Raw genomic sequence first — 27,717 nt, forward strand, 5'->3', positions numbered from 1 at the left:
GCAAATCTGTATGATGCCCTTAAAGGTATTACATGGCTCCAAATCCCCCACCCCCACCCTAATTATAGGCTATTATTATTATTATTATTATTATTATTATTATGTCTTTTTAGGACAGCACCTGCATCATGTGGAGGCGCCCAGGCTAGGGGTCTAATCGGAGCTGTAGCCACCAGCCTACACCAGAGCCACAGCAATGCCAAATCCGAGCCACATCTGCAACCTACACCATAGCTCACAGCAACGTCAGACCCTTAACCCACTGAGCGAGGCCAGGGTTCGAACCCAATCTCATGGCTCCTAGTCAGATTTGTTTCCACTGTGCCATGACAGGAACTCTGGCTATTATTTTTTAACCCCTCTCTGTTCTGTGATAAATCAAACAAGACAACAAAACATTTCTAACAAGGAAACAGAATCTGTGTACTTATTACCTTCAGAGAAATATTTAGAAATAAGGTCCAGCTTTATTCCTAGGACAAGAGGAGTCCAGATGCAGAATAGAAAGGAAAAGAGCAATAACTTGTTTGAAAGAAAGTCAAATTTGTGAAAACTATGTGAACAAACAGAACCAGAAATGGCCCAAGAATTTAGCCTGATGGAAACCTAACACTCCCCAGCAGGACATTCTCAGATCATGAAAGACAAAGTGGGAAGGTGCAGAATTTCCTTCTGTGACCATTTTTATAAATAGTGTGATGTCTCCCAAACTTCAAACATGAATATATTACCATCAACATTTTAGCCTCTCTGTATACCTCTATTTTTCTATAAATCAGCTACTTTTCTTACTCAATGAGGAAAAATGAAATTGTTCCCACTTGCAGTAGCCACATAAGAGTCATTTTCTAAAGGAGAGGTAAGCATAAAAATGAAGCCCATGAAAATAAAAGTTGTCAGATCCTCATTAGATGCCCTTGATCACTGAAGGCTCTGAGCATGAGACCTCTTCTCTGCGGAATGGGGGAAACAGGGTCCAAAAGGCATCCAAAACACATCAGAACGACTTCCTACTAAATGTGGCAGATGAACCTATATTTATTTCTCCTCCCTCCTGAAAGTTCACTAAAACGCCAGTAAAAGAATAAATAAGAAGCAAAAGTGTCCAGGAACACACAGAGTGGGAGCAGCCACAGCAGCAGAAGAGATGGCAGCAAATGTCTGAAGCAAAGCCAGCATGTGGGGAACAGGAGCTGAGCTGGCAGAGAACCGAACCTAGGTAGTGGTGGGAGGAGGAACCAATGACAACTAAAATGATCCTGATCCCAGAACCCAGGAGGTTCTGGTCGTGAGACCCAGCTGATAGAAGGAGGACCCTGGCTCCCCTCCACCTCTGAGCCCCACCCCTACTCCTCCATCAAAGGAGGTGGGAGGGTTATTGTCTGGAGAACCTGAACCAGAGAATCTCTGGTTCCTCCGGGAACAATGGAGGGTGGGGGTAAAATTCTGGACTGAACACAAAGAGCAAGTCCACATACAACACAGTGGAAGAAGCTTCCTTCCTTTACCCACTGCACGGTCCAACTACTAGAAGGCAGGCCTATTATACCAGCCTCCTCCCTCACCCCCTGCTCCCTCCTCCTCCTCTAGAAGAATGACCTACAGATACTGACATTTTGGGGTTCCCCCAGAATAAATTGCCTCCTGATCCATCACTCTTTAGTGAAGATGCCCACTCAGTAAGCCCCACCCAGGCACCCAGAGACCCCAATTCACTCCCTCTTTCTTAAATCGCACAGATGGCCAATCGAGAATGACGTGATATTCAAATAAAGCCTCTAGCATCTCTTTTGCTGGACTCTTGGCCTCATTAAGGCTGGAGGGCTCCAAGTTCAGCCCCTGGTCCTTTCTTCTTCTTTACCTGGACCCCCTCCCTTAAAGATGGCATCCAGCCTCCTGGATCTACATCATCTTCATGTGCCAGTGGCTCCTGAATTTACATTTCCAGCTCAGATCTCTCTGCTCAAGTGCAGACTGGTATATCCCACCTCTATTTTCTACCCTCTCTCTCTGCCTGGATGGGTAAATAATAATGTATTAGCCAATTTATTATGCAATAACAATCCAAATAGCTTAGGAAAGCCTACTGTTTAAAGCCTCTCCTTAGCTGTAGCACAAGTCACATCTTCTGTTCTTCCCCCCAAAACTCCTCCTCCTGCAGCCCTCTCTGACTCAGGTAATAAAAATCCCATCCTTCCAGATGCTCAGGCCAGAAATCTGAAAGTTGTTCATGTCACTTCTCATTCTCCATTACTTATTATTTAAAGAAATCCTAGGGAGTTCCCATCGTGGCACAGTGGTTGACAAATCCGACTAGGAACCATGAGGTTGCAGGTTCGATCCCTGCCCTTGCTCAGGGGGTTAACGATCCGGTGTTGCCGTGAGCTGTGGTGTGGGTCGCAAACGCAGCTCAGATCCTGCGTTGCTGTGGCTCTGGTGTAGGCTGGCAGCTACAGCTCCGATTGGACCCCTAGCCTGGGAACCTCCATATGCCGCAGGAGCGGCCTAAGAAATGGCAAAAAGACAAAAAAAAAAAAAAGAAGAAATCCTAATGGCCCTTCCATCAAAATATATCCAGAAACTTCCATATCTCTTCATCTCTACTGCTATCTTCCTGGTTCAAGTACTGTCTTCTCTGGACTGAATTGTTGCAGTAGCTTCCTGACTGAATTTTTGGCTTCTACCAATGCCTCCAGACAGACTCTTCTCAGCAAAACAGACAAAATGATCCTTTTCAAATATAATACCATGTTATTCCTCTGCTTAAAACCCTGTAATGACTTTCCATTTCACTCAGAGAAAAAAAGCCAACGTCCATACAATGGCCTTCAAAGCCCTGCCTGATCTGATCATCCGTTGCCTTTCTGACTGCCCCCCCCCCCACTCTGCCGGCTTCCTCTGTCAGTGTGGCTAACATCTTTGCTAACCCACCAGGCTGTTCCTTCTGTCTCAAGAGCAACTTCCCTGCATGACCACATGGCTAACTCCTTCACCTGCTCCAAGTCTTAGCATGAGTGCCACCTTTTCAGCAAGGCCTACACTGACCTCCCAACTCAAACTGTGTCATATCCCTGTTCATCCCCGGGAACCCACCCCCACATCCCTATACAATGCTCTTTTTCTTGTAGATCTTACCACCACCTTCTTACACAATATCTAATTTTTTTTTTTTTAGGGCCGCACCTGCAGCATATGGAAGTTCCCAGACTAGAGGTCAAATCGGAGCTGCAGCTGCCAGCCTATGCCACAGCCATGCCAGATCCGAGCTGAGTCTGTGACCTACACCACAGCTCATGCCAACACCAGATCTGTAACCCACTGAGCGAGACCAGGGCTTGAACCTGTGTCCTCATGGATACTAGTCAGGTTTGTTACCACTGAGCCACAACGGGAACTCCCAATAACTAATTTTCTTATGATACTATCTGCTTATTATTTATTTTCCTGTCTTCCTTGATTGTAAGGTAAACAAAGAGAGCAAGGATCTTTTTTTTATAGTAAAGACTATATTTAAAACCACTGCAGTTCAAATAGGCTGAGACAAAATTGTTTTCACTATCCATGTGAAAGGCTAAACAAGTTAGGAAAAATATACTAATTATTACAAGGACAACTGTTTTAATTCTTTAGTATTATGTATGTGTACAAACAGCAAAAGAGTACTAATTTCTAGTTTCTCATGTTTATTTATGATAGACATCTGGATATCTACCTTGCATGTCTGCTTAGAAACACAATTTGAGGTGACTAAGGAACAAAGGTCTTTCTCTGAATTGCTCACTATTACATCTCCAGCAACTAATACATAGAACAGGTGCCTAATACACAGAGGTGCTAAAAAATATTTAATGGATGAATAATAATTAAAAATTAAAGACAAAGGCCAAAATAGACCAACACTAAGGAGCTTATAGAAGAAACAGAGATGATGTATTTTTAAAATAATATCATTAAAATCCTCATATATAAGAGAATAAATTGTATCTGTGAAAAAAAGGAATGTTGTAACAGCAGCAGCAACAGGAAGAACTGAAGGACAATCAAAGGGTAAAAATTCTTAGGAATTAAAATTCATGTCTGAAATTTAAAAAAAAAAATCAGTAAAAATCAGCTTAAGAAATTCTCAGACAGAGGGGGAAGGATGACTATAGAGGAGTAAGATGTAGCACTCACATTCTCCCAAAAACAATTAAAAAAATGCATTTATGTCTACATGTAGAACAATTTGCACAGAAGATCTACTGAACACTGGCAGAAGACCTTAAACTACCAAAAAGGGCCAGAAACCCTCCACATAACTAGATAGAACAAAAGGGGAAAGAGAGAGAGCAAAGGAATCAGGACAGGACAAGCACTCCTGAGAGGGAACTGTTAAAGAGGAAAGGAACCCACCTAACCAATGGGGAGATCTGCCAAGACAGAGGGAACTCTGCTGAGAAAAGCACAGCAGCTGGACTGAGGAGGGCAAAACAGAGCGAGAGCCACATGGACCATTTGTACCACTGCCCTGGACACTACAGCCTGAGACGCTAGGCACTGAGTCTCAGGCTCTGGAGAATCTGGGGAGAGGACTAGGGTTGTCTGTGTGGAGACAGCCTGAGGGGCTAAGGAGCTGAGTGCCACGGACTGGGGAGCTGCGCACCACAGCCAAGGGAACCCAGGAGGAGGTCTGGGCCTGCAGGAGAAGCAAATAGCCATTGTAGGGGAGGGCAAGAGGAGCAGGGGCAGACTGCCATAGAGATATCTTTCCCTGTGCATAAGTGGACTCTCAGAGGGCAGGGCACCTCTGGCACAAGCCACAGGTGGTAAGGCACCACTTGCTCTGGCTATGGGTGACCAGGTGCCTCTTGTGCAGGCTAAAGGAAAGGAGGCTGCTAAGCATGAAGCAGCACCTCTTGTGTGATCTACAAGCAGCAGGGACAAACCACAGCAGTCATCTCAGACACCCAAGTGGGGCACAGCTCACCACAACTAGGGGTCTGTGAACAGGTACCACCCACGACCCCAAGCACCTCAGAGGTTAGCAAAGAAGAGGACACTGCAACCGAGCACCATCCATTGTTGTTCTCACTCCCCTGGAAACACACATGCCCTGATATTGCCACTCCCAAATGCTCTGGGCACCACCTGCATATGCCTGATCACTGTCATTTCCCATAGCCCTGCAACTAGGAGCAGCCTGCAGCACCTTCCCAAAGGTCCTTGCCACTGTCAAGGGGCCAGCAACCAGGTATTAGCTACGAGCTACTAGCCCTGCCCATTGCTCCACCTCCCTGGAAGCACACACAGCACCCTAAAAATAAAAAGTAAGCCAGAACAAAATACCCAGGGGTGCTTGCACATATAAATAGCCCTCCAAGACTACAGTAGTTGTTTTCCCTAAACTCACAGAATATGAAAAATATAAAACAAAATTAAAAAGCTCAGGAACCATTAAAAGAACAGAAGAATTCACCTGAAGGAGCAAACAATCAAACAGACCTTTGCAATCTAACAGACATCAAGTTCAAAAGCAGATGGTGAAAACACTAAAGGAATTAAGAGCACATATGAACAGTAATGCAGATTACTTTAGAAAGGTACTAGAAAATATAAGGAGGAGCCAAGAAAAATTATAAAATTCATTTGCAGAGACACAAAGTGAGTTAAAGGCACTGGAGACCAGAATGAATAATGCAGAGGAGTGAATTAGGGACCTGGAAGATAGAATAATGGAAATCACCCAATCAGGACAGCAGACAGAAAACCAAATGAAAAAATATGAAAGCAATATAAGAGATCTATGGGGTAATATAAAGTGGGCCGATCTACACATAATAGGGATTCCAAAAGGAGAAGAAAAAGAAAAGGGGATTGAAAATATATTTGAAGAAATTATAGCTCAAATCTTTCCAAATCTAAAAAGAAACAGATATCAAGATACAGGAAGCACAGAGGACCCCAAACAAGTTGAACCCAAACAGACCCAGACCAAGACAAATTATAATAAAAATGGCAAAAGTTAAATAGAGGATTCTAAAGGCAACAAGAGAATAAAAAGACTTAATTATAAGGGAACCCCCATAGGGCTATCAGCTGATTTCTCTACAGAAACACTACAGGCCAAAAGAGAGTGGCAAACTATATTCAAAGTTCTAAAAGGGAAAAATTTGCAGCCTGGAATAATCTACAGAGCAAGATCATCATTTAAAATAGAAGGAGAAATAAAGAATTCCTCCAACAAACAAATACTAAAAGTACAGCAATACTAAACCCATTCAAAAAAAAAAAATACTGAAAGTGCTCTCCTAAATAAAAAAGGAGAAAGAATAGGATGGAGGAAATCACAATTAGAAAGCAATCACTTAAATAAGCTAGTATACAGATCTAAAAAGGAAAAAAAAACAAAACCTACTGTAAAAGCAACAATAAACATAGGAACAGCAAAAGGACAAACAAAGATGTTAAAAAGGGACTTCAAAATCATAAAATGTGAGGAAGGAAAGTAAGTAAATCTCGACACTTTTTTTTAGAACTTGTTTAAGCCCACATGACCATCAGGCTAAACCAAGCAGAAATACGAAGGGGTTAATCTACTTGAAAAACAGGGCAACCACAAATCAAAACCAAACAGTATATTCACAAAAACTAAAAAGAAAAGGACACAACCATAAAATAAAGGAAATCATCCAACCAAAAAAAAAAAAAAAGAAAGGGACAAAGGAGAAACATATAATCAACAGGAAAACAAGGCTTAAAATGACAATAAATACATATTTATCAATAATGACCTTAAATGTCAATGGACTGAATGCTCCAATCAAAAGACATAGAGTGGCAGACTGGATTAAAAAGCAAGAGCTTACAACATGCTGACTACAAGAGACTTACCTAAGGACAAAGGACACATATAAATTGAGAGTGAGGGGATGGAAAAAAAATATTTCATGTGAATAGAAAAGACAGGAAAGCAGGAGTTGCAATACTCTTATCAGACAAAATAGACTTTAAAACAAAGGCCATAAAAAAGACAAAGAAGGACACCATTTAATGATAAATTGATCCATTCAAGAAGAGAATATTATAATCATCAATATATATGCTCCTAATATAGGAGCACCCAGATACATACAACAAATACAAACAGACAGAAAACGAGAAATTGACGGGAACACAATCCTAGTAGGAGACTTCAACACCCCACTCACATCAATGGACAGATCCTCTACACAGAAAATCAATAAGGCAACAGAGATCCTAAATGACACAATAAAAGAGTTAGACTTCATTGATGTTTTCAAGACACTATGTCCAAAAAAAAAAAAAAAAAAAGAATATATATACATTCTTTTCAGGTGCACATGGAACATTCTCAAGGATGGACCACATATTGGGGCACAAAACTAACCTCCACAAATTTAAGAGTATAAATATTATTTCAAGTATCTTCTCTGACCACAATGGCATGAAAGTAGAAATCAACCACAGGAAAAGAAATGAGAAAAAACTGACTACAGGGAGACTAAACAGCATGCTACTAAAAAATAATGAGTCAATGAAAAAATCAAAAAGGAAATTAAAAAATACCTCAAGACGAATGGTAATGAAAACACAATCATTCAAAATGCATAGGATGCTGCAAAAGCAGTGCTTAGAGGAAAGTTCATAGCAATACAGGCCCTCATCAAAAAAGAAGAAAAATTTCAAATCAGTAATTTAACCTACTACCTAAAAGAATTAGAAAAAGAACAGACACAACCTAAAGTCAGCAGAAAGAAGGAAAACATAAATAGCAGAGAGGAAATCAATAAAATAGAGACGGAAGAAACAATAGAAAAAAAATCAATACAAACAAGAGCTGGTCCTTTGAAAAGGTAAACAAAATTGACAAACCTTCTGGCCAGACTCACTAAGAAGAGGAGAGAAAGAACTCAAATAAACAAAATAAGAAATGAAAAAGGAGAAATCTCAATGGATACTGCAGTAATACAAAAAAAAAAACATAAGGGAATACTATAACCAATTGTATGCCAAGAAATTTGACAACCTAGAAGAAATGGGACAACTTTCTAGAGACATACAGCCTGCAAAAATTGAATCAAGAAGAAACAGATCAACGGAACAGACAGATCACTAGAAATGAAACTGAATTATATAATAAAAACACACCCTACACACAAAAGTCCAGGACCAGATGGCTTCACAGGCAAATTCTACCAAACATACAAAGAAGAACTTATACCCATCCTTCTTAAACTTTTCCAAAAGGTTGAAGAAGGAGGAATACTCACAAAGACATTCTATGAAGCCCCCATCACCCTAATACCAAAACCAGAAAAATACCAAAAAAAGAAAATTATAGGGCAATATCTTCCATCAATATAGTTGCAAAAATTCTCAATGAGGGCCAACCAAATACAACAGCATATAAAAAGATCATACCCCACAACCAAGTGGGATTCATCCCAGGTTCACAAGGATGGTTCAACATAAGCAAATTAATTAATGTCATACACCACATTAACAAAAGAAAAGTCAAAAAACACATGATCATCTCAATAGATGCAGAAAAAGCATTTGACAAAGTCCAACATCCATTCATGATAAAGAGTCTTAGCAAAGTGGGTATAGAAGGAACATAGCTTAACATAATAAAAGTCATTTATGGCAAACCCACAGCCAATATAATACTCAATGAAGAAAAGCTGAAAGCCTTCCAGTTGAAATCTGGAACAAGACAAGGATGCCCACTCTATTTCTATTTAACATAGTATTGGAAGTCCTAGCCAAAGCAATCAGACAAATGAAAGAAATAAAAGGTATCCAAACTGGAAGGGAAGAGATAAAATTGTTACTCTATGCAGATGACATTATACTATACATAGAAAACCCTAAGGACTCCACATGAAAACTACTCAAACTGACCAACAAATTCAGCAAGGTAGCGGGATACTAGATTAACATTCTGGAATTGGTTGCATTTCTGTATACTAACAATGAAACATTAGAAAAGGAATATAAAAATACAATTCCTTTTAAAATTGCACCCCCCAAAATTAAATACCTAAGAATAAACCTGACTAAGGAGGTGAAAGACTTATGTGCTGAGAAGTATAAAACATTACTCAAGGAAATTAAAGAGGATTCAAAGAAATGGAAAGATGTTCCATGATCTTGGATTGGAAGAGTTAATATTGTAAAAATGGCCATACTACCCAAAGCAATCTACAAATTCAATGCAATCCCTATCAAATTACCCATCACATTTTTCAAAGAACTACAACAAACAATCCAAACATTTATATGGAACCACAAAAGAACCAGAATTGCCAAAGCAATCCTGAGGAACAAAAAACAAGCAGGAGGCATAACTCTCCCAGACTTCAGACAATATTACAAAGCCACAGTCATCAAGACACTGTGGTACTGGTACTAAAACAGACATACAGACCAATGGAACAGAATGGAGAACCCAGAAATAAACCCAGACACCTATGGTCAATTAATCCTTGACAAAGGAGGCAAGAATATAAACTGGGAAAAAGAGAGTCTCTTCATTAAGTGGTCTTGGGAAAACTGGACAGCTACATGTAAATCAACAGAACTGGAACACACCCTCACACCACACATGAAAATAAACTCAAAATGGCTTAAGGACTTAAACATAAGACAACACATCATAAAACTCCTAGAAGAGCACATAGGCAAAACATTCCCTGATATCAACCTTACAAATGTTTTCTTAGGTCAGTCTCCCAAGGTAACAAATAAAAACAAAAATAAAAGCTTTTGTACAGCAAAGCAAACCATAAAAAAACCCAAAAAGACAACCTACAGAATAGGAGAAAATAGTTTCAGATGATGCAACTGACAAGGGCTTAATCTCTAAAATATACAAACCACTGATACACCTCAACGACCAAAAAGTCAACAACCCAATGGAAAAATGGGCAAAAGACCTGAATAGACATTTCTCCAAAGATATACAGATGGCCAACAAGCACATGAAAAAATGCTCAACATCACTAATTATTAGAGAAATGCATATCAAAACTATGATAAGGTACCACCTCACACCAGTCAGAGTGGCCATCATTTAACAACTCAACAAATAATAAATGCTGGAGATGGTGTGGAGAAAAGGGAACCCTCCTACACTGTTGGTGGGAATGTAAATTGGTACAACCATTATGGAAAATAGTATGGAGGGTTTCCTCAAAAAATTAAATATAGAACTACCATATGACCCAGCAATCCCACTCCTGGGCATATACCTGCACAAAACTTTCACTGAAAAAGATACATGCTCCCCAATGTTCATAGCAGCACTATTCACAATAGCCAAGACATGGAAACAATCTAAATGTCCATCAACAGATGAATGGACTAAGGAGATATGGTATAGATACACAATGGCATACTACTCGGCCATAAAACAAGAACAAAATAATGCCATTTGCAGCAACATAGATGAACTAGAGACTCTCATACTAAGTGAAGTAAGTGATAAAGACAAATACCATATGATATCACTTATATCTGGAATCTAATATATGGCACAGATGAACCTACATACAGAAAAGAAAGAAACTCATAGACATGGAGAACAGACTTGTGGTTGCCAAGGGAGAGAGGGAGGGAAGGGGACAGACAGGGAATTTGGGGTTAGTAGATGCCAACTATTGCATTTGGAGTGGATAAGCAATGACATCCTGCTGTACAGCACAGAGAACCATACCTAGTCACTTGGGATGAACATGGTGGAGGATAATATGAGAAAAATCATATGTATATATGTATGACTGGATCACTTTGCTGTACAGCACAGAGAACAATGTAAATCAACTGTAATAGAAAAAAAAAACCTACATATAAAAAAATTTCCATAAAGAACAAAAGCCCAAGACAGAAAATTCAAAATTAAAAAAAAAAAAAAAAAAAACTAGAGCTCCCATTGTGGCTTAGCAGGTTACAAACCCAACTAATATCCATGAGGATGTAGGTTCAATCCCTGGCCTCTCTCAGTGGGTTAAAGATCTGCTGTTGCAGTGAGCTGTGGTATAGATTGCAGAATCATCTTGGATCTGGCATTGCTATGGCACAGCCCCAGCTGCAGCTCTGGTTTAACCCCTAGCCTGGGAACTTCCATATGCTGTAAGTGCAGCCCTAAAAAGAAGGAAAAAAAAAAAAAAAAGGATCAGGCCAGGAGGTCAGCTTACAACTACCTTTTTTTTTTCCCCCCAGAGTAAAAGAACAGAGAAAATGAGATGAGATGACAAAATTTAGAGATAAACAATATTTTAAAATATTCTAGAACAGAAGGACATGAATTGTCAGGCTGTGAAAAAAATCTCCTCCAGGGTTCAGTGTTGTAAAAAATCCCAAAGTATTAATAAAAGAACCAAGCAATGTATAAATGGTGATATGTGTGATGTCTTTAAAAGCACTGGGTTTGGGGATTAAATATAATGGGAGCCCTAGCATCCAGCAGCAGGCAAATTTACAATGTTTAGGGTGGAATATTCTGTGTGGCTCTGAAAAGGCAAAGAGCACAAAGTGATCAAAAACACTACAAATGCATGTGACAGAGAAAGCTTTCTCATTCTTACAGGTTTCAGATTTTAGGAAATGGTTCATGGGCAGAGCGATAATACTGGCCTTCCTCTGTTTTGAAGTGAAGAGGAAGAAATAAAGATTTCAGATAGAAAATGGATAGCATAACTAATCTAACATGAGGCTACTGAACTCTCAGGAGGCCCCCTCCAGGCTCTTTGACCAAACTGTTGCGCATAGAGATACAAAGTGGTGCTCCTAACATCCTGGCCTTTTATGTAAATAGACCCTCTGAATTTCTAATATGGGCGGGTAAACTCCATGCACTGCCTACCTCAAGGATCACGAGAATGGTCTTGGCCATGAAGAGTGGTTTGTTAGAATGGCACGTCTTCTCTACACATCTTTCCCCTACTTAATAATTGTGTGTCTGTGGCAGGACCAGACCCCTGAAGGGGGAAGCATTACTCACTGTGCACGAAATATTCTCTCAAACTCTGGCGACCCAGAGACAGCCGGAGGCATCACTTTGTATTTTAATCTTGCCTTTCCTACCTGCAAAGCAAAATAACCTGCAAGTGGAGGAATGAATGTTAAAAATGTGGCACATTATTATTGGCTAGTAACATGCAAATTTAAACCACAACTAGAGTTCCCATCGTGGCTCAGCAGTTAATGAATCCGACTAGGAACCAATGAGGTTGCAGGTTCGATCCCTGGCCTTGCTCAGTGGGTTAAGGTTCTGGTGTTGCCGTGAGCTGTGGTGTAGGTCACAGACGCAGCTTGGATCTGGTGTTGCTGTGGCTGTGGTGTAGGCTAGCGGCTACAGCTCTGATTAGACTCCTAGCCTGGGAACCTCCATATGCCACGGGTGCGGCCCTAGAAAAGACAAACGAAGACAAAAAATGACAAAAAAAAATTTAAACAATTAATACACTACATACCTGTTAAAATGTCTAAAATGAAAAAGACAGGTGAAGATACAAAACAACTGGAAATTCTCATCTACTGCTGGTGGGAATGTAAACTGGTACAACCACATTGGAAAACCACTTGGAAGGGTTTTTTTTTTTTTTTTTTTTCTTCTTCCTGTCTTTTTGCCATTTCTTGGGCCACTGCTCCTGTGGCATATGGAGGTTCCCAGGCTAGGGGTCTAATCGGAGCTGTAGTCACCAGCCTACGCCAGAGCCACAGCAACGGGGGATCCGAACCGCGTCTGGAAACTACACCACAGTTCACGGCAATGCTGGATCCTTAAGTGGCTGAGCAAGGGCAGGTATTGAACCCGCAACCTCATGGTTGCTAGTCGGATTCGTTAACCACTGCGCCATGACGGGAACTCCCAGTTTTTTTTTTTTGTTTTTTTTTTCTTTTTGCCAAACAAAAGAAATCTTTTGGAATTCTTTTTTTTTTTTTTTTTTTGTGAGGAATATGTTGACCATACGATTCAGTCATTCCACGACTAAATATTTTCCCAAGAGAAATGAAATCATATGTCCATAGAAACACCTGTACACACATATTCACAACAGCTTTGTTTGTAAGATTAAAAATTAGCAACAACTCTCTGATGTTTACCTTCACACGTCAACTAAGCCAGCCCTGCTGCCCAGTTGTTTGGTCAAACACTGGCCTAGATGTTGCTGTGAAGGTTTTTTTTACATGTGATTAATGTTTCCATGAGCAGACTCTGAGTAAAGCAGATCACCCTCCATCCTGAGGACAGGCCTCACTGATTCAGTTGAAGGCCTTAAGAAAAAAGTCTGAGGTCCCCCAAAGAGGAAGAGATCTTTGCCTCCCTTTGGACCCAGACTGCAACATCAACTCTTGTTGGACTTTCCAGCCTTCCAACCCACCCTGCAAATTTCAGACCATAACGTGAGCCAGTTTCTTAAAACCGATATGTGAGTGAGTGTGTGTGTGTGTGTGTGTGTGTCTCTACCCTACTGGTCCTGTTTCTCTGGGGAACCCTAACACAAATGTCTATCAACAAGTGAGTAAACAGTTTGTGGTATAGCCATACAATAGGATACTCTTCAACAGTAAAAAAGAATGAACAAAACATGGGCGAATCTCAAAATAATTATCCGGAATGAAAGAGGCAAGATCCCCCCTCCAAAAAGGACTACTGTGTAAGTTTGTTTATATGAGTTTCTCACAAGGGCAAATGAACCGATAGTGACATAAATCGGATAAGCAGATCAACAGTTTCCTGGACATGAGGCAGCCAGGAGGGAAGGTCACAAGAAAACTTGGGACTGATGGCTCCTGCATGACCCCTATTATGAGATTGTGACATTCGTCTCCTTTGTTTGCTGCATGGAAAGCACATTAGATTATCAAACCCCAGTACCTGTGATCACCTGCCTCTGATGGTTAGTTCTGTGACCCTCCTTCACTTTAGACCCACGCTGCCTCCTTTGTCTCAAGGCCTGTCCTTATCTCCCTCTTTTTACCCCATAGTTAACCTGTGGGATCTATTATTTTCTTTCAGATCATTTCTCCACTTTCAGTTTCTTACTGGTTCTCACCAACACTATTCTGGCCTCCCTTATTTTAGTACCTCCACTTGCTACTTGCTAGTGTTTTAAATATAATTTCCTTTTCCACACCAAGTTTGCAGCTTCAGTCTCTCATTGTGTGACAATATTAGGACCATGTGTTTCTTCCTGAAGCATGATACTACCTCTCCTCCGATGAGCAGTCAGTAAATACTGAACCTGGTTGAGCAAGGTACTCACAGCTGGCCACTTCTCTTCCCCTTCATCCCGCTCTGCTGCATGCAAAAACTTGTTCTGGATCCAGAAGCTAGAGCTGAATATCTAAACTGTGGAAACACTTGGACTGGTGTCTTTCTCATTCAAATAGTAATGGCCTCACTCAAGTCTGGGAGACTAGAGTGAAGGTAAGAAAAGTGAGGGATTGGGGGGGGGTTTCTGTCGTGGCTCAGTGGTTAACAAACCAAACTGGTACCCATGAGGACACAGGTTCAATCCATGGTCTCGTTCAGTGGGTTATGGATGTGGCAGTGCCATGAGCTGTGGGGTAGGTCACAGACGCGGCTCGGATCCCGCGTTGCTGTGGCTATGGTGTAGGCTGGCAGCTATGGCTCCAATTCAACCCCTAGCCTGGGAACCTCCATATGCCAAGGGTGTGGCGCTAAAAAGACAAAAGACAAAAAAAAAAAAAGTGTGGGATTGGACACTGATGGTTTTCAGCCCAGGGCTAAGTATTTTCAAGGCAGCATAAATCTGAAGCAGCCAGTGACTTGTGACCTCAGCTGGAGCCAAAAAGGAGATCTATGTATGGAGGGGAAAAGTGGGACTTGGCAGCCATTCTGGACCCTGCTGTTACCATTGCTTCTAACTCACTCCTCGGCCTTGGAGAAACACCTGGCAAGGCTCCTTGTTTCCACGTATAAAACAGAAACGATGAAAGATGTGTGCGCCTAGATTTGTGTATCAGCAATGGTGCCAGAACCTAGAGCTTCAAAACAAAGATGAATAAGTGAGAGCTTGGCAGTGCTGCCTTTCTTCAGTTGCTCATCGCACCTGGTCAGCACATGTCTGTAGCAAAAGTGAATGTGAAGGAAGATTCCCCGCCACTCCCAGCCCCAGAAAGGAAGACTTTCAGCTCCAACTCCAATGGGTCTTGGGTCAGGGGCCTCAGAGAGACTGTGGTTATCACGAGGGCAACATGATGAGAAGGAAAGGCTGTTTCACCACTTTTTCTGGTAAGCTTTCATTTTATTTCTCTTCCTAGGAGTTGACTAAAAACTTCTTGAAAAGAAGTTCCTTTTGCTTTGCCTGTCTTTTCTCTCCTAGGCTGTCTCCAGGGAGAGACATGTGTGCTGGGGAAAGTGAATCAAGGCCACCCTCCCCCTCTCCCACCCTGCCCCATCCTGCCCCACCAGCCCCAGCTGGGCTTCTTCACTGCTCAGCTGCCTCTCCATACAGCAGGAGCTTCTCTCTGGGGATGCAGCCAAGGACAGAAGTGACCCTGCTGAGCACAACTCTAGCTGGGCACCATGGGAGCACTTCCTCCCAAGTGTCCTCTTTAACCCACTTGGATGGGGACACCAAAGAAGAAAATTTCCTGGTCAAGGGCACCCAGCTTTTAAGTGGCTGGACCCAAAGATTTGAGTCTGTTTTCAAGCCTTAAGCTGTTTCTACTAAAGACCCCAGTGCCCCATCTCCATAAACACCAAGCTTTTGCTAAAACAAAATTCTTTTTTTTTTTTAATTTTTGGATTTTTGGGTGGTTTTTGTTTTGTTTTGGCCACACCCACAGGATGCAAAGCTCCCCAGCCAAGGAATCCAACTTGAGCCACACCAAATCCATAACCCACTGAGTCACCAGGGAACTCCTAAAGCAGCAAATGCTGGTTTGTTTGGGTTTTTTTGCTTTTTGTTTTTTTCTTTTTTACTGCCCCATAGCGTATGGAGTTCCTGGGCCAGAGATAAGATCTGAACCACAGTTGCAACCTACATGGGCCAGGGATTGAACCTGCACTCCAAAGATGCCATCAATCCTATTGTGCCACATCAGGAACTCCCAAATTCTGGTTCTTGATGCCAATTAAGCGATTCTCTTTCCCTCTTTCTCTCAGCCCCATCCCACCATCATTAAATACACCCTGTCATGGAGCTCCTCTGTGGTGCAGTGGCTCAGGTAGATTTAGAGGCATGGGTTCAATCTCTTACTCTGTACAGTGGGTGAAAGGATCCAACATTGCCATAGCTGCAGCTCGGATTCAATCCCTGGCCCAGGAACCGCCAAATGCCACAGGTGCAGCCATTAAAATAAAAACAACAAATTCCCTGTCCCACCAACCACTACTGGCCACCACCCCTGGCCCAGTCTCCTCTTTTCACTGCAGCTGCCTGACCTCCTGACCACAGTTCACACTGTCCCCAGAACCCGCCAGCAAACAGGCTTCCAGTGCGGATGTGCAAGGCCGTGGCAGCCTGGGGGCGTCTGTGGACCTGCCCCTATGCTCTCTGCAGTGCTGGGATGCAGACACACTCAGGGTGAGCAGTGCCTATGTGTGTAGGTCTAGGGGAACCAGGGGCTCAGCACAGGACACTTCAGACCTAACAGCTTTTTTTTTTTTTTTTTTGGTCTTTTTAGGGCCACACCTGTAGCATATGAAAAGTACACAGGCTAGGAGCTGAGTCGAAGCTGTAGCTGCCAGCCTATGTCACAGCAATGCGGGATCCAAGCCACATCTGTGACCTACACCACAACTCAGGGCAACACAGGATCCTTAACCCATCGAGCAAGGCCAGGGATCGAACCTGCCTCCTCATGGATGCTAGTTGGGTTCATAACCCGCTGAGCCACTACAGGAACGCCCAGGCCTAAGCACTTTAGTTGGCAATAAACATCCTGTTTTACTGGAGAAAAAATGGTGAGTCAAACCACAAAATGTGGGTCTTAAGGCATGAAGAGTTTCATCAGTTCATATGAAGCCTGCCATTGAGTATGCACGCAAACTGGACCTTATCCTAAACCGTGGGGCCTCCATGCTTGGCACTGAGCAGTCCCCGGCTCTGCCCCATTTCCTGGTAGAAGCACACTGGGCAAAATAAAGAAATACGTGTATTTGATGAGAAGTCTTGCTCACCAGGGCTCAAACCTTTTCCCCCATTTCCCATAGTAAGCAAGCATGTACCTGAGATAACATGAATTAATCAAACGTGATCCCAGTGGGGAAAAAAGCCCTCTCTTTAACCAGGCAATCAGAATACTGAATAATCCTGGTGGGAAGATGCCTTCAAATTTAGACTTACTTAGTCTGAAGCTCATATTTTTGCACATTTTTTTTAACCTAATAATCCTATCTGCCATTGGCAGCTTATTTAAGAAAACACACATTCAAGATCAGGGTTCAAGAAATCAGGACCGTCATTTGAAACAGGTACAATGTTACCTTTGGATCATTTCTAATCGGTATTTACAGCCCACTTCCCCCAGGAACTCACAGTCCGGGCTGTGAGTTGTAGCCGCAGACGCTGCAGAATCTCTGGGCTTGGGGGGCCCACCGGGTCCCCAGAGGGAGAACTAATTCCTGGAATCTTGCAAATCTCTGTCTGTCCTCCGGGAAGCAGGCACTGATGACCCTGAATGCACGGCTCTGCTGAGCCCTCGGGCCACCAGCAAGTGAGTATGAAACTCCAGAACCTTCCCGACACACACACACACACACACACACACTCACAGCCCGGACTCTTACTTTGCTGACAGGCAGAGAGGAGCGAGAGAACAGCCAGCAAGATCGAATTCTCCGCCATCTTTCACTGGGAATGTTCTGGTTCACGGAACGACTGCAAGAACTTGGCAAAGCTGACCTTCCTTATAAAGCAAATGGAGCTGAGAGAGAGGGGAAAAAAAAGGAGGTGCCAGCAGCTGCGTGACCTTTGCTCTGGAACAGAAATCAGGAAGGCAGGTGGGTCCAGGCTGTCAGTCACGGATCCTCACCTGGCCCGGGAGCTGCTTCCTGAATTTTTTTCAAGCCTCTCTCCTCCAGCCAATCTGCGGAATTAGCCCTCCAGCAGCAGCAGCACCTGCCGTTAAACCATCTTCTCAGCCCATTGGTCAACAATTTCCCCTTCTTCTTTCTCTTCTAACCCCTGGACCCCTTAGCCCCTCCCTGGCTCCAAGGCCTTGGCAGAGAGCTTTCTCAGCTCCCGTGGAAAAAGAGAGGAGAAGGAAGATTTTATTTAATTCCACTAAGATTTAAGAGCTAACTTAAACTGATTCTAACATTATTCCCTAGTAAATGGCAGACCCAGGATTTGAACCCAAGTCCAGCAGATTCCAGCAGTGCCCTAGGTCCTGTACTAGGCTGCTGCCCACTATCACCTTTACTCCCCTATGATCATGATGACCACAAATTTTTGAGATATAATTGACATATAGCATTGTCTTAGTTTCAGATGTACAATAGAAAGATTTGCTATGTGTATATGCTGCAAAATGATCGCTGCCAATAGGTTTAGGTAAACACCCTTCACCTGATTACAGTTCTTGTGCTCAGAACTTTGAAGATCTACTTCATTAGCAACTTGCAAATAGACCTGCAGTATTGGTCCCTATATATCTTATGCATTTCATCCCTAGGACTTATTTATAACTGGAAGTTTGTACCATAAATTTTTAAAAAATAAACTAGGATGTATGTTCTGAGAAGGAAGAGGGCCCTTGAGGAAATAAGTAGGCCAATATTTTTTTTCTTTTTTGGCCGCCCCATGGCATATGGAGTTCCCAGGTCAGGGGTCAGATCGAAATCACAGTTGCAACCTAGGCTGCAGCTACAGCAACACTGGATCCTTAACCCACTGTGCCAGGCCAGGGATTGAACCTGTGTCCCAATGCCCCCAAGATGCCACTGATCCTATTGCACCACAGCAGGAAATTCAGAAGCCACCCCCCCCTTTTTTTCTTTTTTTTTTTTTTTTTGCTTTTTAGGACCACACCTGCAGCATATGGAAGTTCTCAGGTTAGGGGTCAAATTGGAGCTACAGGTGTTGGCCTACTCCACAGCCACAGCAACGCCATATCTGAGCCACTTCTGCGAATTACACTACAGCTCACATCAACACCAGATCCTCAACCCATCAAGTGAGACCAGGGATCGAACCCACATCCTTATGGATACTAGTCAGGTTCTTAACCCAGTGAGCCACAATGGGAACTCCCTTGTTTTGCTCTTTGAAGATTCCACTTCCCGAAAAACAAAGTTGAGGCCCCTTCCTTGTCCCACCCAGCTCACTCAGAGGAAGCCCCAGTGCCTGCAGGAAAGCCAGTGTGTCTCAGCCTTGCACAACCCCACCCGGGCTCCCAATACAGACACTTAAGGATGATACACCCTTGGCAGAAGTTGAACCTCTTTGATAAGATGGGTAATGAGAACTGAAAGGAAATTTAAATGAAATAGGGATATTACGAGGACTGAATTAGTTAACATTTATAAAGCACTTAAAACAGCATACAGCATCTAAAAATGTGTTCTGTGTTAAATAAACACATAAAGTGTCTAGAAAATTTCTCAGCATTAGGTACCTAATGATAAAAATATTTGTTAAAAGGTAAAAGTCATGCCTCTCATACAAATATAAAACGAGACCATATCAAAGATTTCATTGAGTTAATTTATGAGGGAACCAGTATGACATTTTAACCAGTTCAAAGGAGAGTTCAAAGTGCCACACACACATGGTGTTATAAAATCCAACTCAGTTCATTTTGAAGATTTTACTGGCTTTATTGCATGACTCATGAATTGGGCAATGTCCAATCTAACAAAGGAGAAACTGTAAGAAATGACTTTTTTTTTTTTTTGGCTGCACCTTTGGCATATGGAAGTTCCCAGGCCAGGGGTCGAATCCGAGCCTCAGCTGCAACCTATGCCACAGCTGCAGTAACGCCAGATCCTTAACCCACTGCATCACAGTGAGAACTCCTGGAAGATGTTTTTATAGGCAGAAGGGAGCAGAACAAGCAAGTTATACTTGGAAAAAACCAAACTGGTTATTCCAAGTTTACTTTCCCTCAGGGGGTAGCAAGGCTCTATCAGGCAGGTTACCTAACTAGGACTGATCAAGCCATTCCTGGTTTAAGATTCCATTTCTGCAAGAGCAGAAACTGTAAGTCTGTAAGTCTGGGCCTTGTTTTTAATAGGGAAATGGGGATTCATTTACAAATCATTGCAAATCAGGTCTGCTCCCAGGGCCCTGCTTGTCTCCTCATGTGGCTTCTGCTCACATTCCTTCTTGAAACCACGGAAGACCAAGATTCTGTAAGAAGATAGATTCTGGAGGCCCAGGACAGCCCTGAAATGTTCTTGGGTGTCTGAGTGAATGGTTTTGGCTTCTAAACTGCAAGCCAGCCGTCCTGACCCCACTACCATCTACTAAAATATCCTCCCCAAACGACAGGTCTCGAAGGAGAGGTCCAGGCAGGACTGTGGGCAGGCAGAGGCTCTCCAAGGGAGAAAACTGCCCTGAGAAAGAGAAATAGCAGAAGGAAGAGCTGAGCAAGGGAATGGGGGGCTCCTGGCTGATGGCCACAAACACTGGGTGTTTCTAACCACTGTTTTGAGAAGTTCAGGTACCTCCACACTAGGGAACTCACTTTAAGAACACAACTCCAGGAGTTCCCATCATGGCTCAGAGGAAACATTCCTGACTAGTATCCATGAGGACGCAGGTTCGATCCCTGGCCTTGCTCAGTGGGTTATGGATCCGGCGATGCCGTGAGCTGTGCTGTAGGTCGCAGGTGCAGCTCAGATCCTGTGTGGCTGTGGTGTAGGCCAGCAGCTGTAGCTGCAATTTGACCCCTAGCCTGGGATCGACCCTAAAAATCCAAAAAAACAAAAAACCCACAACTCCAGAGTGAACCTTGGCCCCCAGTGAATTGCCATCTTCCTACTTTCTGGACAAATCCTGAGATTCCTAACTTGACGTCTCCCAGCCAATCCTAGTCGGTCACCAACCTGGGTCCTAAAAGCTGTTAATACAACAAAAAGTGCCTCAAATGCTTTGAAATCCAGTGAACACGTGTGCTATCTGCTTTAATAGATCTGGTATCATCTCTGCCTCTTGGAAGGTATGAAACAATGGAACTTTGGATAATGAAATGTTTACCAACAGCTTCTATAGTGAGAAAACTTCCTGATAATCCCACATTTGAAACTCCACCACAGCATTTAACAAACTAACAAAAATCTGAGTTTCTACCTCTCCCCCGGATGGTAGAGGGTAAAAGGCATTTTCCCTGAAGTGAATACATATAGATCCTTCCAGTATGGGTCCTATTCCTTAAATTTTTATCAGAAATGAAAAACAAGAGGAGAAACAACATATTGGTAATTATAGTAAAATGTTTTAAAATTATTTATATTACCTATGTAAACACAAAGCAATCTATAAGAGTTTCTGAGAGGTTAGCTTATTAGTTATCGTTTGTTACCAAAATTATACGCTGGATAAGGCAAAACAGAGAAGAGTGTGGAAATATAAAAACAGCCTCAAACCCTGCAAAAGAGCTGATGTCACGAAACGTAAACTCTAAACATAAATATTTGAGTAAATTTGCTAATAGATGAAAAGATATGTATTTAACCATAGAAATGTTCTCAGACCAATTGCATGTCCATCCCACCCCCAATTATTTCCTGATCTCACCCACTGTGTTAGAGCCTCATCCTTCCAAAAACGCCAGCTCGTTGTCCTGGTTTCTGCTGGCATTGCAGCAAACCCTCTCTGCTGCCAAACAGGCCTGGCAGCCGAGAGAGACAGAACATGCACTGCCTTCCGCGGTGGCCAGAAACAAGCAGTGATCACAATTATCAAGGACCATAATGAAACTGACAGCACTACTGGTCTGAACCCAGCCAGCACCCAGACTGGGACTCGAACCCACAGTTTTAAATGAGAATCACTCACCCGGCGTCTGGACTAGCTGAGGTTCAGGTTCTTCATGCCTCCATGCAGGAATTCAGTGAGAGACAAAGCCATAGGCAAGAAACGGATTTATTAAGATAGGACGCTTGTGAGAGAGGCAAGCAGGCAGGCAAGAAGGTTCTGCCCAAGGATCCGATGGGCCACAGGTTTATCATCCAAGGGGAGTGGGGGTGGGAAAGGCCTGCCTCTTCCTTTCTGGGAGTAGTAGCTCCTCTTTAGTATCTGGTAAATTGTGTATTCAAATCAGCTGAAGGGCCTGGCTTCAAACTCTTGCCCTTGGTCTGAATCTGAATGCAGACCTCATCCCATCCCCCACCCAATGACCTGAGACAATTCTCGCACCTCCACTAATCAAGCAAGCCTGCCTTGTTCTGGTGGCCTTGAACTTACAGTGGTCTCCCAACATCCCCTAGGTTTCTCTCTTTATCTATGGTCCCTTATTGAGACTTCTACAACTACCTGTGCCTACTCTATCCTTGTCAGTAATACTCCTGATTGAAAACAAGCCCATGTAAGGGTCTCCAGGTGTCTAGCCTTTATTGCATTCTCTTACTGAAGGTCCTGATCAATGGAAAACACAAGGTAACAACTCAGCAAGTGCTGAAACAAAGCTCAATTAAACCAAACATGAAATTACACCCAGAGCTACATATTGCAAAAATTTAGGGACTTGCAGCGGTCCTGCAGAATATTTTCTCCCCACCCAGAAGCTGGAGTGCTTTGCTCTGTGACCCTGGGTGTGGAAGCCAAGCTAGAGCAGACCAAGGCATGACATTCATCAGGGAAACCTCTGTCCTGGGATTCACAGGGCAGAGGATCAGAGTTGGGTATCACCAAGGCTCGGGCAGAAACTGCCTGTCATCCAACACCAGGAGTGTCCCATCCTGGCTCCAAGGCAGAAACCAAAGGAGAGCGGAAAGGCAAAGAAACCAAAATTCAGGCCTCAGGGTGGTGTGGGAAAAGAGCATGAGCTCTGAGCTGGGGACCTGGGCTCAGATCCCCATATGGTGTGGGAGAGGCGAGTTGCTAAATGCCCTCGCACGTTTGCTCAAAGGGACATAATAGTACCTACCATTCAGGGGCCCTCTGATGACGCCATGAAAGATGAAATAACATGCAGAAAACAAACAGCACAGACCCTGGCAGGGTCTCTGCCCCCCACCCCATGCCCTCAGGCCCAGTGGACACAGAGGAGACAAGGCCACAGCACAAAGCAAAACCAGCAACGAAGGCCGAGGGCTGTTAGAATTTCCCAGAAGAATAGAAACAGCCCTTGAATTGCTTCAAAATGGCTTTTGATGGTAATAAAAAGTCTGAGCCTGAGTTGTCTTCAGGTTTACGTAAGGTCTGGGAGAGGATAAAGTAAAGCAAAAGCTAGAGACCTGGGAAGGGATTAGAAACCCTCCCTGACAGCCCCTGGTACACGCAGCCCTCCTCACACAGAGATGCACGCGTATTCCTACACACACACCTATGAACTCACACACTCATACATACCTATGCATGCTCACACACACACACACACACACACACACACTCACACACGCCACACTCATGTTCCCCAAAGGAGATTTGTAAGCTGAATGTTGCACCTCAGGACACATACTCTCACAGAAATAACATTATAAATGGTGGCCGTGTTGTCAGGTTAAACAACATGTTAACGCATAAATGAGGTGACCCAGGTTTGAGGTCATGTTGTCAACTGAACAACAAAAGGAACACTAATCATTCGCTGAGTAGTATTTGAAATAAGGTACTTTAAAAGAGGGCCGTTGGCATAAACTCCCTGCCCTGCCCCGCCCCATGGGGAGAAGCCAGGCTCCCCATGCCAGGCTCCCCATGGGCCGTGCTGGGAGCTGGAGTCATAGACTTGCTGGGCCAAAAGCAGCAAGAGGCAGGAGAGCCCTGGGCCTAGAGGGTTGAGGCAGCCTACATGAGCCTTGGTCTGACGGGGCTCTGATGTCCAACACCCCAGCTGCCAGCTCCACTGGGCCATGCCAGGCCCCACCGGTGCTGAACAGTCTTAACTACTCTGCCTAATCAACAAAGGTGCACATGTCTTATTCCCATTTTTCCGGTGGAGAAACTGAGCTCAGAGATGCGTGACTTACCCACAGTCAGTCCAGCCCAGTCCTGCTGCTCCCAAAGCCTTGACACTGAACTGGCCACACACTGGCGTCCCCTGAGGGTCATTAAAAATACTGGCGTGAGCTCTCCCCACACAACGATTCTGATTTAATTGGCCTCAGGTTCGGCCTGAGCACCTGAATGTTTTAAAACTCCCTGGATGATTCTAGGGCATGGCCAAGGTGGAGAACCACCGTCAAAACCAGTATTTCTCAGGATGGGCCTCCCCACCCACTCCCATCACCCGTGGTGATGTGAACGCACAGATTTCTAGGTCTCATCCGGGATCCATTCCTGAGCATGGATGTCAGTTGATTAAGCAACCACAGCCCCTCGTAATTCACACAACACTCCGAGGAGGCTGTCAATTAATCTCACTTTGCAGATAAGGACACAGGGACGCAGAGAACTTTGGGAACTAGTCACTCCATCTGGCTGCCTCCCAAGGAGGAATGGCCCACACCACCTTGGGGTGGGATGAGGGGATGAACAAGAGGGTGGAAGCCAAAGTGGGTGTCCTTGAAGTCCAGGTGTGGCAGGTTCTGCAGAGGCAGAAGGGAGGAGGAGAGGGTGGGAGGAACAGGATTCTGGGGGTGCAGCGCAGGAGGAATGATGTAGGGAGAGTCCCAGGGATAGGCCTTGCTGGGGTTCCTGGGTGGGGAAAGTAGGAAAAACAGACACGAGAGAGAAATGGAGGCTGAGATGGGAGAGAGGGGGTGCTGAGGTCCCAGCAGAGAGCAAACTGCCCGAGCCTGTGTCTCTGCTGATTCTGCACCAGGCCCACAGATACCTGCCTGCTGACTGATTCCAATGCCACCCAGACGTGGACGCTTCCCATTAGAATCACCAAGAATCCAGAGTTCCCGTTGTGGTGCGGTGGCTTAAGAATCCAACTGCTACCACTTGGGGTCGCTCCGGAGGCACATGTTCCACCCCCCCCCCCACCCCCTACCCCACAGTGGGTTGAAGGATCTGGTGTTGCCACAGCTGCTGATCAGGTTCAATCCCTGTCCTGGGAATTTCCATATGCTACAGCTGTGGCAAAAAAAAAAAAAAAAAATCACCAAGAATCATTGCTTTTGAAATAGGCACCAATTTAAGTGAGAAGTCTCTTGGATTTTGTGACATCACAACCAACTCCGAGAACTGAGAGTTCCGCTCACCAAAGGAGGAGAACTCACCCACTCTGAACTCTAACGTGGCATTTCTCCTCGGCTTGTCCTTGAAGCTTAAATGTTAGCTGTCTCTCGTGCGTTGCCCAGTCCCTTCATTAGGCATCCCGTGTAGGCAGGACAGAAATCTAGCACACAGAGGGGGCAGTGTGACTGGGCTACTTAAAGAAAAGCAGGTCCTATGCCTTCCCCCCTCCCACCCCGTCTCTCTGGGGCTTGTTAAGGCAAAAGGAAAGGGCAGCTATCCCCTCTCTTGATGAGAAAATACAAAAGGTCACAGATTAAGAACCAATAGTTAAAAGCAGCTCTCGCTTTGCAATGCGGTGCTATGCCTGTGATGGGGCTGTCATGCCAGGGGAATCACACGGCAGCCCAGCCTGGGACAGCGGGACCCACAAAACACCCATCTCTCAGATCAGAGGCCCAGGAGAGAAGAAATGTAACAAGATAAATCAGGAGCTTGAGATGAACAGATACACACTGCTGACATATGAGAAAAAGAATGTATGTATATGTATGATGGGGTCACTTTGCTGTACTGCAGAAATTGACAGAACATTGTAAATCAACCACAATAAAATTTTTTTTATCTTAAATCATCTTTTCAAAAAAAAAAAATAAACAGAAGGACCTATTGTCCAGCACAGGGAACTCTACTCAGTGCCTGTAATAACCTATAATGGAATAAAATCCGAAGAAGAACGTGTGCGTGTGTATATAACTGAATCACTTTGCCGTACACCTGAAATGCAACATTGTAAATCAACAATATTTCAATTAAAAAAAAATGTAAGCTTTTGCTGAGTCCCTTGTAGGGGTCCTTGGTTTAGTCTGCCTCTTCCTGGGCTAAAGCAGCCGCCAGCAAAGTAGCCTGTTGTTTCACTCTGCATTGTTCCCTATTTTCCTGAACCTGGTCCCTCCTGGTTGGCCACCAAATTTGTTACAGCACTAGGTTCATTTTGCCCGACATACAGCAAACCCAAACGCTAAGACACCAAGGTTTGCAGCAAAGAGGCAAGCAGGCAGCCAAGCAAAGAGGTGGGAAAACAAACCTCAAACCCGCCTCCACCTGTTGTACCGCCTTGTAGACAGAATACAGCTGTTCCATCCCTTCATGTCGTTGCTCTGCCCCCTTCCACAGCCAGGACCAGAAACCCAACGTATTCTTATTATGTTGCCATTGCCACAGGCCCCGAAAGGGCCCTGATGGGTAACTGGCCGGGTCCAATTCACAAGCCTGTTAATATCCCTGAGACTTGTGTCATAATTGTTTAGGGCTGGTGGGTCAGGGCTAGGTTTTATATTTTGTAGGTAACCAGATCCTCAAGTTTTATGTGTATTCACAGCCACCCATCCCCACAGGCATGGGGCTATGACTTTTACCTTTTCTCTCTGTTTTTTGTTTTGTTTTGTTTTGTTTTTTTAGGGCCATACCCACAACATATGGAAGTCCCCAGACTAGGGGTCGAACTGCAGCTACAGCTGCTAGCCTACACCACAGCCACAGCAATGTGGGATCCGAGCCACGTCTGTGACCCTCACTAGAACTCACGGCAATGCCGAACCCTTAACCCACTGAGCAAGGCCAGGGATCAAACCCACATCCTCATGGATACTAGTTGGGTTCATTTCCACTGCACCAAAATGGGAACTCCTGCGGCTGCAACTTTTAAACTGGAAAGAAATTCTGAGGTTAACAGGATGTCATCACTATAATGAAAGAGATATCAGGTCTCGAGGCATTTAGCTGCCACAGGGCTCCACATGCTAATGGACGGGCCCTCTCGGGATCAACCCCAAACAGGAAAACCCTGGTGTAACGTGAAATAAGCAAGAAGCCCTATGACGGTTTTGTTCTGCTAACCTAGCAAGAAGATAAGAAATTTCAAAGACTGGATGCCTGGTTTTCTCTTTCTTTTCCTTTCTTTCTTCTTATTTATCCCTTCTGCTTCCCCTTAGATTATATTTGGTTCTCACCTTTGTTTCTGGGACTTTGTTAGTAAAGCATCTTTAGGATTTCAGTCTCTGGCAGGTTTTGGGACGAAACAGCCTCATCTGCCCCTCTGTGCCCCCACCTCCATGCACCCATTTCCCATCCTTTTCTCATAGGACCCACTGGCTAGCATCTCTCTCTCTCTCTTTTTTGTCTTTTTTTGAGCCTCACCTGTGGCATATGGAGGTTCCCAGGCTAGGGGGTGAATCAGAGCTGTAGTCGCTAGCCAACACCACAGCCACAGCAACGCCAGATCTGAGTTGTGTCTGCGACCACAGATCACGGCAATGCCGGATCCTTAACCCACTGAGGGAGGCCAGGGATAGAACCTGTGTCCTCATGGATACCAGTCAGATTCATTTCCGCTGAGCCATGAGAGGAACTCCTAGCATCTCTTTTTATCCCCAACTTGCAGTCGGAAGAT

At 44.0% G+C, this 27,717-nt stretch overlaps 1 protein-coding gene across 4 annotated transcripts in view; it reads right to left on the reverse strand.

The window, feature by feature from the left end:
- Positions 1–18,019, reverse strand: part of MGST2 (microsomal glutathione S-transferase 2) — a 68,315-nt gene extending 50,296 nt beyond the window's left edge. For 3 of the 4 annotated variants that reach the window (XR_007137454.1, XR_007137453.1, XR_007137452.1), the window contains exons 1-2: positions 17,768–18,000; positions 12,005–12,104 (exon numbers count right to left, since the gene is read on the reverse strand). Coding sequence is in view for 1 of the 4 variants with exons in the window: in XM_047798469.1 (XP_047654425.1) it covers positions 12,005–12,104; positions 17,768–17,825 (158 nt within the window). In the remaining 3 variants the exon portion in view is untranslated. Of the gene's footprint in view, positions 1–12,004; positions 12,105–17,767 lie in introns of all 4 variants that reach the window. The other variant, XM_047798469.1, reaches the window with a different exon arrangement.
- Between the last annotated feature and the right edge of the window lie 9,698 nt (positions 18,020–27,717).

This window comes from Phacochoerus africanus, chromosome 10 (assembly GCF_016906955.1).
Source record: "Phacochoerus africanus isolate WHEZ1 chromosome 10, ROS_Pafr_v1, whole genome shotgun sequence".
NCBI lineage: Eukaryota > Metazoa > Chordata > Mammalia > Artiodactyla > Suidae > Phacochoerus > Phacochoerus africanus.